The sequence below is a fragment of the Oncorhynchus kisutch genome, linkage group LG24, assembly GCF_002021735.2.
Source record: "Oncorhynchus kisutch isolate 150728-3 linkage group LG24, Okis_V2, whole genome shotgun sequence".
Lineage (NCBI taxonomy): Eukaryota > Metazoa > Chordata > Actinopteri > Salmoniformes > Salmonidae > Oncorhynchus > Oncorhynchus kisutch.
In genome coordinates this window covers 27,695,351-27,708,632 of record NC_034197.2, presented here as the reverse complement: position 1 = coordinate 27,708,632, position 13,282 = coordinate 27,695,351, and the positions used below count along the sequence as shown (strand labels likewise).

The window sequence follows — 13,282 nt, the reverse complement described above, 5'->3', positions numbered from 1 at the left end:
AGATGGAGTGGGAGGGTGTGTGTGTGTTAATGTGTGTAGTATGGGAAGCTGTCAAGCCTGATAAAGCTTAACGGGGCCAACCAGTCTTTCCCTGTGTTTGTTATGCTGGGCCTGCCTTAGCCTAGGTGGTCTGGGCCAGAGTGGGGGTGTGATTGACAAGCAGCAGACACTGGGTCAGAGAGGGAGCCCGTGGGGAGCCCTGATAGGACCACAGGACCAGCCTTATGTATCTGCCTGCTTCCCAATCACACACCCACCACGCTTTCACATGACACCATGACTCACAGGAGGGACGAAACAAGGAGAACCAAGAGCTGTGTGGGTATGTATGTATGTACAGTGGGGCAAAAAAGTATTTAGTCAGCCACCAATTGTGCAAGTTCTCCCACTTAAAAAGATGAGAGAGGCCTGTAATTTTCATCATAGGTACACTTCAACTATGACAGACAAAATGAGAAGAAAAATCCAGAAAATCACATTGTAGGATTTTTAATGAATTTATTTGCAAATTATGGTGGAAAATAAGTATTTGGTCACCTACAAACAAGCAAGATTTCTGGCTCTCACAGACCTGTAACTTCTTCTTTAAGAGGCTCCTCTGTCCTCCACTCGTTACCTGTATTAATGGCACCTGTTTGAACTTGTTATCTGTATAAAAGACACCTGTCCACAACCTCAAACAGTCACACTCCAAACTCCACTATGGCCAATACCAAAGAGCTGTCAAAGGACACCAGAAACAAAATTGTAGACCTGCACCAAGCTGGGAAGACTGAATCTGCAATAGGTAAGCAGCTTGGTTTGAAGAAATCAACTGTGGGAGCAATTATTAAGAAATGGAAGACATACAAGACCACTGATAATCTCCCTCGATCTGGGGCTCCACGCAAGATCTCACCCCGTGGGGTCAAACTGATTACAAGAACGGTGAGCAAAAATCCCAGAACCACATGGGGGAACCTAGTGAATGACCTGCAGAGAGCTGGGACCAAAGTAACAAAGCCTACCATCAGTAACACACTACGCCGCCAGGGACTCAAATCCTGCAGTGCCAGACGTGTCCCCCTGCTTAAGCCAGTACATGTCCAGGCCCGTCTGAAGTTTGCTAGAGAGCATTTGGATGATCCAGAAGAAGATTGGGAGAATGTCATATGGTCAGATGAAACCAAAATATAACTTTTTGGTAAAAACTCAACTCGTCGTGTTTGGAGGACAAAGAATGCTGAGTTGCATCCAAAGAACACCATACCTACTGTGAAGCATGGGGGTGGAAACATCATGCTTTGGGGCTGTTTTTCTGCAAAGGGACCAGGACGACTGATCCGTGTAAAGGAAAGAATGAATGAGGCCATGTATCGTGAGATTTTGAGTGAAAACCTCCTTCCATCAGCAAGGGCATTGAAGATGAAACGTGGCTGGGTCTTTCAGCATGACAATGATCCCAAACACACCGCCCGGGCAATGAAGGAGTGGCTTCGTAAGAAGCATTTCAAGGTCCTGGAGTGGACTAGCCAGTCTCCAGATCTCAACCCCATAGAAAATCTTTGGAGGGAGTTGAAAGTCCGTGTTGCCCAGCAACAGACCCAAAATATCACTGCTCTAGAGGAGATCTGCATGGAGGAATGGGCCAAAACAGTGTGTGAAAACCTTGTGAAGACTTACAGAAAATGTTTGACCTCTGTCATTGCCAACAAAGGGTATATTATATTATTATATTATTGACCAAATACTTATTTTATACCATCATTTGCAAATATATTCATAAAAAATCCTATAATGTGATTTTCTAGATTTTTTTTGTTGTCATAGTTGAAGTGTACCTATGATGACAATTACAGGCCTCTCATCTTTTTAAGTGGGAGAACTTGCACAATTGGTGGCTGACTAAATCCTTTTTTGCCCCACTGTATGTATGTATGTATGTGTGTATGTGTGTGTGCTACCCACATGTCGACCCAGCCGTGTTCTCCTATGATGTCGATGGCTTTGAGGTGTTCTCCTGCAGTCAGGTACATCTGAGCAGCGGCCCGCGGCTCCTTGCTGTTCTTAGCCCAGTCGGCCTGCTTGGACATCAGCATGCGAGTGTTTTTAGGGTCTGCCGCGCCCACAAACTCCTACAGAGGGACAGGAAGAGAGGGAGGGTGGGTGAGACAGACAGGCCCATCTGGGTCAGGGCCTGGAGAGGGGGGACATGGAGTCACATAAACAGGGCCAGGATTCCCCCGCTGGTGTCCTCCAGCGCTAAAATAAATGGCCTCGAGGAACAGATGGCCACACAAATATACACACAAATATACAGCAGCCACAAAAAACGCACGCACACGCACACGCACACACACACACACACACACACACACACACACACACACACACACACACACACACACACACACACACACACACACACACACACACAGGGGAGGGGAAAGGAATTAGGCTTGTGTCATCTGCTACTCTGAACACACACACAGTGACCACTCCACACACAAATACACTAAACACGAGATTGTCTCAACTTCAATTGACCCCTTCATCAAAGAATTCCCATTCAACAACTGACACTTGGAAACGTGTAATGCTACAGCCTGTGTGTGTGTGTGTGTGTGTGTGTGTGTGTGTGTGTGTGTGTGTGTGTGTGTGTGTGTGTGTGTGTGTGTGTGTGTGTGTGTGTGTGTGTGTGTGTGTGTGAGAGTGTGTGAGTGTGTGTGTGTGTCATTGGAATAGCATACACACCCACAGCCCCGGTGGTTGGGTCCCCCAGATAGCATAAGAACACATCATAAGCCATGAAATGTATTTATAGAATTACAGGAAATTAGCTTTAAAACTGCAAAAAAAACATGTAGAATAGCAGGAAATTACTTCTAAAATAGCAATAATTTTTCAGAGCCTCTTGGTAAAATATTATGATATTAGCAATAAACCTGCACATTTTTCCCTATGCCCCCATGGCAAAAAAATGTTTCCTTAAAAATATGTATTTATTTATTTTTAAAATGTAAATGGTGTGCGAGTGTGTATTGCCGGGATAATATATAGCGAGACATCTAGTGATGTATGGGAAGATGAAAGATGTGGAGGAGATCTGCCAATGTACAGGTCCTCTATTTGGCATAAGTACACAGTGAGTGAAAACACATGCTGGGATCACCTCTACATGCTCCCGTAGTTTGAACGTCTGTGTGTGTGTGTGTGTGTGTGTGGGGGGTCTCACATGTTTGAACATATTGTATGTAGAGCCTGTGTGCAACGTGCATTAGTGTTTGGGTGTACAGTATAGGCACATTCAAACATTCATCGAAAGTCTGTGAATGTCCAATGTCTAACACTCACCTTTAGCCATGCTTGAGGTTATGCGAGTGTGTGAGTACTCGTACTCACCTTAGCGTACTCAAACATGCGCAGGTCCGTGTACATGCTGAGAGCTCTGGAGTCCAAGCCAGTCCTCTTGTAGAGCCTGGCAGCCTCGTGGAATTTCCCCTGGTAGGCATAGACATCCGCAAGGAACAGCTCAGTGTCGCTCTCACCTCTCTTCTTCCTCTCCTGCCAATCCATCGGCATGGACACAGAGAAAGACATGAGCTAACAAAGTGGAGTCAGTTTCACCCAGATACTCCACTATCAGTCCATACCCCGAGTTTACAAAACATTAAGAACACCTTCCTAATATTGAGTTGCTGGCCCATGTTGACTCCAATGCTTACCACAGTTGTGTCAAGTCTTGACACGGGAAGCTGTTGAACATGAAAAACCCAGCAGCGCTGCAGTTCTTGACACAAACCGGTGCGCCTGGCACCTACTACCATACCCCGTTCAAAGGCACTTAAATATTTTGTCTTGCCCATTCACCCTCTGAATGGCACACAAACACAATCCATGTCTCAAGGCTTAAAAATCCTTCATCTACTGTTTGAAATGGATTTAAGATCAACAAGGGATCATAGCTTTCCCCTGGATTCACCTGGTCATGTGTCATGGAAAGAGCAGGTGTTCTTAATGTTTTGTACACTCTGTTTATTTCATACAGTATGCACACACAGACACAAAGCCTGTTTCGTGGAATTCAATGACCCATTGTTTCCATGTCTACACTCAACACACAAAAAGAACATGACAATCAAAGACTGAAAGTCCAAAGCAGCTTTTTTAACTCAATATTAACTCATTGCTAGGTGACAATTAAGAACCTTACTGTGATTGTTTTCAATCAAAATAGCTTCTTAGCAAAGAGCAATTTCTCAAGCAAGAATTTTGCTAGGACTGTCTGGGAGTGGTCTGAGTGGGGAGGGGAAAACTAGCTGTTATTGGCCGAGGAACTCTCTTTTTTATTGGTCTATTAACTAATTTACCGCTTGGTGATGTTACCAGGCAGGCCAAAACTCCATCCCAACAAAACAGGCTGAAATTACAGGTGGTCTTTTCAAATAGCTCTTACACTAAATGTGCATTATCATATTTTTCAGTTTCACAGTATTATTCCAACCTCATAGTGTGGAAATATATAAAACACAGGAAATTCCGTTTTAGACTCCACTGGGCCTTTAATCAGGGAAACGCATGCAATTCCAACAATTCCCTTCCTCTGTCTCACCTTGATGCAGTGGCGTGTATTCATGGGTGCCAAAAAATGTACTAAGAAAAAAATCATTAAATAATTTATTTTTCGTCTCTCTGTGTTTTCAGAATTTTCCTTAAATTGACAAGAGGCTGAATATACTGTATCTCTCTAGAGAAAGCATCCGAGTGAGCGAAACAGCGCTCCTCTGTATCCGTATGTGCAGGCCAGCTATCTGGTCATAAAGAATATGACATTGTTGCAGCCCGTAGCATTGAATGCAAGGGAAGCCAGCGACCAATCACTGAGTGAGCTCAACTGTGAATGGTCCTGGCACACCAAAGAAAAGAGAAGCCAGTTTGGATTTGGCTTCACTCCTATCACAGAGAAATACATCATCGATAGAAACAACTTGAAATGTTGCATCTCGTTATGTTGTTGTCCTCCGGTGGCTAGCTAGCTAAACTTGGCCCTTTCCTAAATTAGCCATGGATGGAGACAGGGATTTGGACATGTGGTTTTAGTTAAATCCGCATACTGGCCAATGATTATAATGGGGATTCTGATCCAACCATAAACTGCATTGTGCCCCTGGCCTGAGAGGATGGATGTTCAATATGTAACTAGATGTAGAAGGCTAATGTTAACTAAATAACGTTGTCCATGAAAGGAAGTTAGGCTAGCCAGCAAGCATTTTAGCCAGGTAAATAAAAATTCTATAAAAGTGTGTACTGTATGACAGTACATAGACTGTTTCGTCAACATGAAAGAGAGGAGGATGGCATTCATTGGCATTTCTCTGCAAGTAGGGTGAGTCAACATATTTTTCTAACTTGCACAAACGCACACAAATCAGAACCATGGAGAGCCACACCATAAATGGTTTTTGGTATTTTTTAATTGTCACTGTAATAGACTAAGCATAGGTGATTAGATGATGTTGACTTGTACTAACTCTCCACGGTTCTAAATCAATGGTTGTTTAGTAGTCCGAATATGTCGGAAACATGTACTTTCTTGACCATGCTGTAGGTCATGTAACTATTGGTTACATGCATTATGCTTTGTGGACATCACCAGACAGAGGTTGCTCTCTGGTTTTGTGATTAAATAAAGGTGTGATTGAATTTATTTTGCCACTGTGTCTTCTTATTGTCTCGGCCTTAGGTCTATATATCACGGTCGCAAGGCATATGAACTAACAGGTTATAGAGCAAACAACGCAATAATCACAACAGATATGTTGTAATATGGCATCCGTTTCTGGCTTAGCTTTTTACCCATGCACCGCTACTGCTTTGATGACGTCATGGGCAGCTCTGGTCAGCCAGTAAATCCATCCTGATTAAAGCTATGTGGACTGTTCTGTTTTCTACAACCACAAACTCTGATCTTGGATTCATACAATTCAGACAAATCCATTATTCATTATTCATGTGAAGGGAGTGTGTCTGTGCCATATTGTACCTCAATGCTGTTGATGAGCTCCAGGTAGCGCAGGTCTCGTACTCTGATGAATGCCTGAAAGAGAGACACACGGGTAAACAGAATGAGTGGAACTCTTACAGTATCCAGAGAATCCACTCAGACCACATCCTTCAGCTATTCTATCACACTAATCAAACGAGGATGAGAGAGGTTCAACATACCAATAGCTTCAGGCTGCACCATCTAGTGATGGACACTAGCATTGCAGTGGTTCCTGGTTGAAAAAGTGTGTGTGTGTGTGTCTGACCTTCTTAGAGGTGTCAAAGTCGAGGCCCTCCAGTGCTTCCGTGGCCAGATCCCTCCAGTCACTGTCAGTCACACCCAGGCAGGCGATCTGATAGGCCTCCTTGAACATCCTCCTCTCCAGATACTGGTACATGGGAGCCGACTAGGGAGAAGGGAAAGGAAGAGGGAACCAGTCAATTCAACATATAATTAGAAACACAACTAAACAGAAGAAAAATAAAGCTCAGTTCTTCAAGGATTAGTCTTCCAGCCCACCTGAGGCACCTCCACGGCGGACATGGAGTACACGTGCAGGCAGAAGATCTTGGAGCCGTTGTAGCCCACCACGAAGCCCTGCAGCTTCTGCTGATGCACTGGGAAGTTACTGGCCTTGATGTTGAGGTAGCCACTGCCTGAGAAACACAGCATGTCCTCACACTGGGTGTTCCAGGCTACGCTGTTAGCATTGGGCTCCTGGGAAGTAGGGAAGGAAGATCACAGAGAGAGGGAAGTCAGGGGAAACAGAGGCGAAGGAAAGGAGTGGGACAGCAAGGGAGACGGGTGTTACACTTTACCCCCACAAACATAACCTGTGAACCCTAATTTTAAACTGAAGCCACCTCGACCTTGGCCTTAATAACTCTTGACCCCTAACCTCTGACCTGGAAGAGCAGCTCCTTGGTGTGGATGTCATAAACCAGGCAGGTGTTGTGTTCGTCCACCACGGCCAGCTTGCTGCGGGATGTACTCATGTCCAGACAACGCACAGACGTAGACTGCTTCAGCAGAGTGATGGCAAATGGGTTGTCAACAAAGATCTTTAGGATCTGAAGAGAAAATTAATACCACAGGATTTGATTGAATGACCCACAGGATTTGATTGAATTGAGGCACAGGAAATAGCATCTCAATAAGACTAACCTGGATAAATACAAGTAAGTTAGATAAGAGTTTGTGTACTGTATGTCTGTCTGTCAGTCATACTCACCGCTCCATTCTTCAGCCCCACCAGTAGGCCCTCTCTGCCCGGTGGGCCACCAATCACTTTGATGTAGCGAATCAGAGACTCCATAAGCCACTCCTTCTCCTTGATACTGGTGAAGGACAGACACTGCAGCCTCTTCTCCTGAAGAGGAGGGTCAGAGAGGAGACAGTGACAATTTGCCTGACGACTCGCTACATACTGCACTTCATTCTGAGATACTTCATTCTGCCATCATTGAAGTAATTTGTGGTGAAGTCAATATGAGGGGTGTTGTGCAAAACAAAGTCATCAGCGATTGGATAATTTCTAACCAATCAGCGTATCAAAGGCATTTACAAATTTTCAAAACCCTGCTTTACCCATATGTGTTCTGGATCTGACCCAACTCATCGGTTTCTGGGACTAATCAGAACGTCTAGAATGTGTTTGCGTTCTAGAAATCATTGGGGAGGTACTTAGATCCAGACTCATTGTAGAGAAGAAACTAACATCTGTGGGCGTGGCGTATCTTTAGAGCAAGGTGTTTGATAGCCAGACAAAGTAAGAATACCACCATGTTAAAACACCAGAGCATCAAACACAGGCATATCTATTTAGTATATTTTATGCATTATCTGGCCACTACTGTAATTCATTCATCACTACCATTTTGTCTAATTTTAATAGTTTACACTTGCTCTTAATATATCCTTCTAATCTTTCTATCCATATTTTTCATTCTCATTCAATGCTCTGTGAAGATCAAGTCTGATTTGATTTGACACAGACAACCACAGCCCGGTCAGAGGTTAGACAGTCTTAACAGAGAAACCATCAGCCTCAGTTGGTGAAGCTGTAGCAGGGCTATTAGAGGCAGATTTAAAGCACTTCTGTCACACACACACAGATTTAGGGGAAAATAATACACAGAGTTAACTCCGTACTGCTCCCCCTCCCCTCCTCCTCTCTGTCAAACCACAGAGACACAAACCAGAGAGGAAACCACCAGAGACATCCAGCCAGGTTCCACAGTGCTGTGTTGGTAACCTCTCACTCCTCCCCGCCTCATTTAGGCTGTCTGATGGCTGAGGAAAAGAGACTAAGTGACAGGGTCTCAATTTTTTTATTTCACCTTTATTTAACCAGATAGGCCAGTTGAGAACAAGTTCTCATTTCCAACTGCAACCTGGCCAAGATAAAGCAAAGCAGTGCGACATAAACAACACAGAGTTACACATGAAATAAACAAATGTACAGTCTATAACACAATAGAAAAGTATATATACAGTATGTGCAAATTAAGTAAGATTAGGGAGGTAAGGCAATAAATAGTCCATATTGGCGAAATAATGAACATTTAGCAGTTAAACACTGGAGTGATAATTGTGCAGAAGATGAATGTGTAAGTAGAAATACTGGGGTGCAAAGGAGCAAAAAAAGAAATAATAATATGGGGATGAGGTAGTTGAGTGGGCTATTTACAGATGGGCTGTGTACGAGTCTCCAGCTTCAGTGATTTTTGCAATTCTTTCCAGTCATTGGCAGCAGAAAACTAGAAGGAAAGGCAGCCAAAGTAGTAATTGGCTTTGGGGGTGACCAGTGACATATACCTGCTGGAGCGCATGCTACGGGTGGGTGCTGCTATGGTGACCAGTGAGCTGAGATAAGGCGGAGCTTAACCTAACAAAGACTTATAGATGACATGGAGCCAGTGGGTTTGGCGACGAATATGAAGTGAGGGCCAGCCAACGAGAGCATACAGGTCACAGTGGTGGGTAGTATATGGGGCTTTGGTGACAAAACATATGACACTGTGATAAACTGCATCGAATTTGCTGAGTAGAGTGTTGGAGGCTATTTTGTAAATGACATCGCCAAAGTCAAGGATCGATAGGATAGTCAGTTTAACGAGGGTAGCATGAGAGAAGGATGCATTGTTGTGAAATAGGAAGCCTACACCCTTAAGCTGGGGTAGGCAACTAGATTCAGCCGCGGGCCGATTTTTATCAGAGCGGATGGTCGGGGGCCGGGAAATAATTATAATAATTTGTACACTCGAAATTGACCACAACTAAGCCCATACAGAGGTTCTATTGGATTACATTGAGACATAATCACATAATGTCTCTTTTTTTATTTGTGGAAATACTTGGGAACAGATTTCCATGGTAATTGTACAGTCTTTTTTAACAACAAAAATAAAGAAAAAAAAACTAAAGAAAAAAAATGATTTTTTTATTTTTTATTTTACCAAAAACTTTGGGGGTCCCAATAAAAAAAACACTTGCAGGCTGTTTTTTGCCCACGGGCTGCCTGTTGCCACCCCTGCCCTAAAGGAGCACAGATACAGCTGGAGCCTATAAGAAGGATAGGAAGAAACATCTGGATGACCACTGGCTCTAACCATCCATCTCTGGCCTCTCTCTCTAGGGTGTTTTGGAGTAGCGACACAGCGCTAACCTCTAATTCACTGGGTTTCAAATATGATAACAGCATGCTAATGTCTCTCGGCAGGGTCTTTCGCAATCTGTCACCGATGCATTAGTATAATTCACATGAGACGATGTCTCTGCAGGCCAGTGTTACTGAGTCAGGCCAAATAGTTTGTGTTGGTATGGCACTTTAGGGACATGCTTATAACAGAGTGTTTGAGAAAAGCCTCAAGCCAAAAGCAAATCCCGGGACAACAGTTATTAATCAAAGTATTTAGTCTAAATACAGACATTAATGTGAGCAAATAATATGACACAACTACCACTATAGTTTAGATGTGTGTCTGGGGGAAGTAGGTGATAGGGTATGATTTTGGGATTGGGTAGAAGTCTCACCTGACACAGGATGATGTGCTGGGAGCAGACCACGAGCAGGTTGCACTCAAACTTTCTGCAGATCTTCTCCTTGATGCGGTAGTGCATGTCCGAGGAGTCGTCAGAGTACAGCTCGTAGATGAGGATCTTCTCAGGCAGCTGGATGGCCAGGCGGTTCCTGTAGATAGCTATCTTCTTCACAAGCTCTCTGCACTTGATCCTCACTGGGCATGAAGAAAGCACAAAAGTAGGAGGCACAGTTAGAACAGGGCATATAATCCCAGTCCCCAATAGTCCTGAATAGACCAGATGGTGTGACTCTACATAGCCTTCCAATGGGCCACCGTATTGCTTACACCCATCCAGTTCCATCAGATCTGCTAACACTGAAGAGGTAAAAGGTCACGCAACGTGCTACAGATTTGAATTTGAATAAAACAAACAGGCTTTTTCTGAATTCTAATAAGAGAAGTACAACACTGTGTACTGTCTAAATCAGAGCTATCCAACCTTGTTCCTGGAGCGCTACTGTCCTTTAGGTTTTCACTCCAACCCTAATCTAGCGCAACCTGATTTTAATAATTAGCTGGTTGATAAGCACAATCAGGTTAGTTACAACTGGGGTTGAAGCGATAACCTACAGGAGGGTAGCTCTCCAGGAACAGGGTTGGGGAGCCCTAGTCTAAATCAATCCACCTTTCTGTTCAGTGATGAGGTGCTGGACGATGACATCGGTCATGCTGTCTCTGTAGGCATAGCGGTCCTTGTACAGGCCGTGCACCGTGCTGAAGATGAGCTGGAAGAAGGCTATGGTCCCATCCTGGCAGCCCAAAACCTAAACAGAGGAGAGGAAATGAGAGTTCAATGTAGTAGTGGTTCCCATTAACACTTTCATGAAAAGACAGAGAGACTGGGTGTTCCTTCTTTTTGTTAGAGCCCTGTCTGAGACAATGCGGAGATGTCAGCAAGGTAGCACCTTATGCCCTCCCATATGAGTTGTTAGTATTAATATAATCCAAAATAAAGATATAGTGATATTACTTCCATGTTCTCTATGGGTGAACACAGATGCTTTCTCCACAAGTTAAAAAATAACTCATCTCTAAATGTGTCCCAAAGTGATATGAGGTTGCATCAACACTTGATCTGACAGATGACATCTGTAGCGTTGTCAGTAGCATTTTATCATTCCAGCTCTTCGTTCTTCACAACATGTCTCAGCATCATATCAGCACTATTTAAAATTATAGCGTTCCAATACAGTTCACTTTAGACACACACACGTAACACTCTCACACATTTACCCAAATGTACACACACGTGACGAAAAGAGACACACCACATAGTTGGAGTCAGGTTTGACTCTACAGGTCCACACCCAGGAGCTCTGCTCCCCGATGGTGCCGAGCCGCACCCCATCTTTGGTGTAGAGGGAGGCCTGCTTGTCCGAGCCACCCATCACAATGTACTCCCCCTTGGAGAAGTAGCTGACACAGCAGGGGTCATAGGTCAGAGTTCTGTCCTTCCCAATCTGAGAGAGAGAGGAACAGATATTGAAATAAAGTCTACTTCACATTTATTGACCTTTAACTGGGGTATGCTTGTCTAGGCCAAGGATTTCCCCTGACTTGGGGAATGACCTATTTTTTACCAGAGCCACAGGGTTGTGCACTATATCGGGAAAGCCTACAGTCCTTAGCCCATCCCCTTAAGCGCCTGACCAAAGAGATGGAAAAACACATACACACTTTCTTGCTTCTAAATAGGCTCTATTGTGCTGGCACTTGAAGTCCTTTTGCGCAACGTCATATCAGTTCCCCGACTCTGTGCATCTGTTTCTCCTCACGCTGAAAAATAACCGCCTGACAGTCCATTCTTTTACCCTGAAATAAAACCCTTTTGGACAACCTCCCTTTTTTCATTACAGACTACTCATAGCACGGTAATCAAACCAGCATGTTCACTTACACTGATAAACAGCCCAGTGACAACACATGAGACTAAGGTTCCATGGCAGGGTAATGAAACAGTGCATATTTGTCTGTAATTACAATATTACCCAGGGGGATATGGGGGAGGAGTAGTGACGGAATCATTATTAAATGGCCAAACAGGATCATTTCCAGTGCAGTGTTACGGTTTCAATAGTCCCTGACAGGCTAATTGCAACAGAAAATACAGGGATTAAAGGTCTCAGACAGTGGCCTCCTTAAGTGGTTTATGTGTTATCGTGGATGAGTGATAGCACCGAGGCCATTGGGGTTTCGTTGACCAATCACCGGTGCCCATCTGGGAGCACAACCTAAACCTGTGGTCATAACCTCTTGATCTGTAACCAATTCAGTGGTTAGAGTGTCCGTCCTGCGATTGGAAGATTGAGAGTTGGATCCTCGGGCCGAGTCATATCAAAGACTGTAAAAATGGGACCTAATCCATCCTTGCTTGGCACTCAGCATGAGATAGATTGGGGGTTGCGATATACTAACGTCCTGTGTACTTGGCTCATGCTCCTGCTCCCATGAGCTGTTTCGGCTCATACAAGTCAAGACTCATGAAGCGCTACTTACTTGATCTGTATGTAACAACTTTGTGTCCTACACACCAATGTGCTACACAGTAGTTTCTATTAAGCAAAGTTGCTCTTTTCAATATCTTTCACCACCACACCGTTTTATTTTATGTTAGACATGTAGACTATTTATTCATTTGCTGTGGAAACAAACCCAAAATGTTTATCTAACATGTTCCCACTATCCAGATGGGCCGGAAGAAGGCAAAAACATTTATTAAATTCCAGACGCCTGAAGTAAATGTTGGGGAGATGGTTCACGGACATGCGTTTTGCAGACACACACCTGTTTTCCACTGAGCTGGTAGAAGGATAGCTTCTGCCCCCAGTCTGCCACAGCCAGGATGTCATTGTGCTCATCCCTAAGAGAGACACTCCAACATGAATTTATATTTTCCACTTTAACATTCTGACAATTAAACTGGATTTAGAAAGATTTCAAATCTTATTCACCCAAAAGGTACATTAAACCCTACATCTCACTGGTATGGTAAAAGTAAGTGTCCTATATCATTGTGTTGCCTCCAAACAAATCTAGACCTAACCAAAGTATTTCCCTGAGCTTTGGTGTTACCTTTCTCAATTTCTCTGTCCTCCCTCTCTGCCTTCCCTACCTGAGCTGGCTGAAGTGGTCTGGATCAGAGAACCCTCCCTGCAGCATGGGCTCCTCCTCC

The 13,282-nt window shown here is 44.0% G+C and overlaps 1 protein-coding gene across 3 annotated transcripts in view; it reads right to left on the bottom strand.

The window, feature by feature from the left end:
- Window positions 1–13,282, bottom strand: part of ift122 (intraflagellar transport 122 homolog (Chlamydomonas)) — a 31,162-nt gene that overhangs the window by 15,787 nt on the left and 2,093 nt on the right. For all 3 annotated transcript variants that reach the window (XM_031803971.1, XM_031803972.1, XM_031803973.1), the window contains 11 exons: window positions 12,895–12,970; window positions 11,379–11,570; window positions 10,736–10,874; window positions 10,061–10,263; window positions 7,257–7,394; window positions 6,931–7,095; window positions 6,545–6,742; window positions 6,291–6,431; window positions 6,023–6,076; window positions 3,382–3,543; window positions 1,948–2,114 (listed from right to left, as the gene is read on the bottom strand). In XM_031803971.1, the coding sequence (XP_031659831.1) occupies window positions 1,948–2,114; window positions 3,382–3,543; window positions 6,023–6,076; window positions 6,291–6,431; window positions 6,545–6,742; window positions 6,931–7,095; window positions 7,257–7,394; window positions 10,061–10,263; window positions 10,736–10,874; window positions 11,379–11,570; window positions 12,895–12,970 (1,635 nt within the window). The remainder of the gene's footprint in view (window positions 1–1,947; window positions 2,115–3,381; window positions 3,544–6,022; window positions 6,077–6,290; window positions 6,432–6,544; window positions 6,743–6,930; window positions 7,096–7,256; window positions 7,395–10,060; window positions 10,264–10,735; window positions 10,875–11,378; window positions 11,571–12,894; window positions 12,971–13,282) is intronic.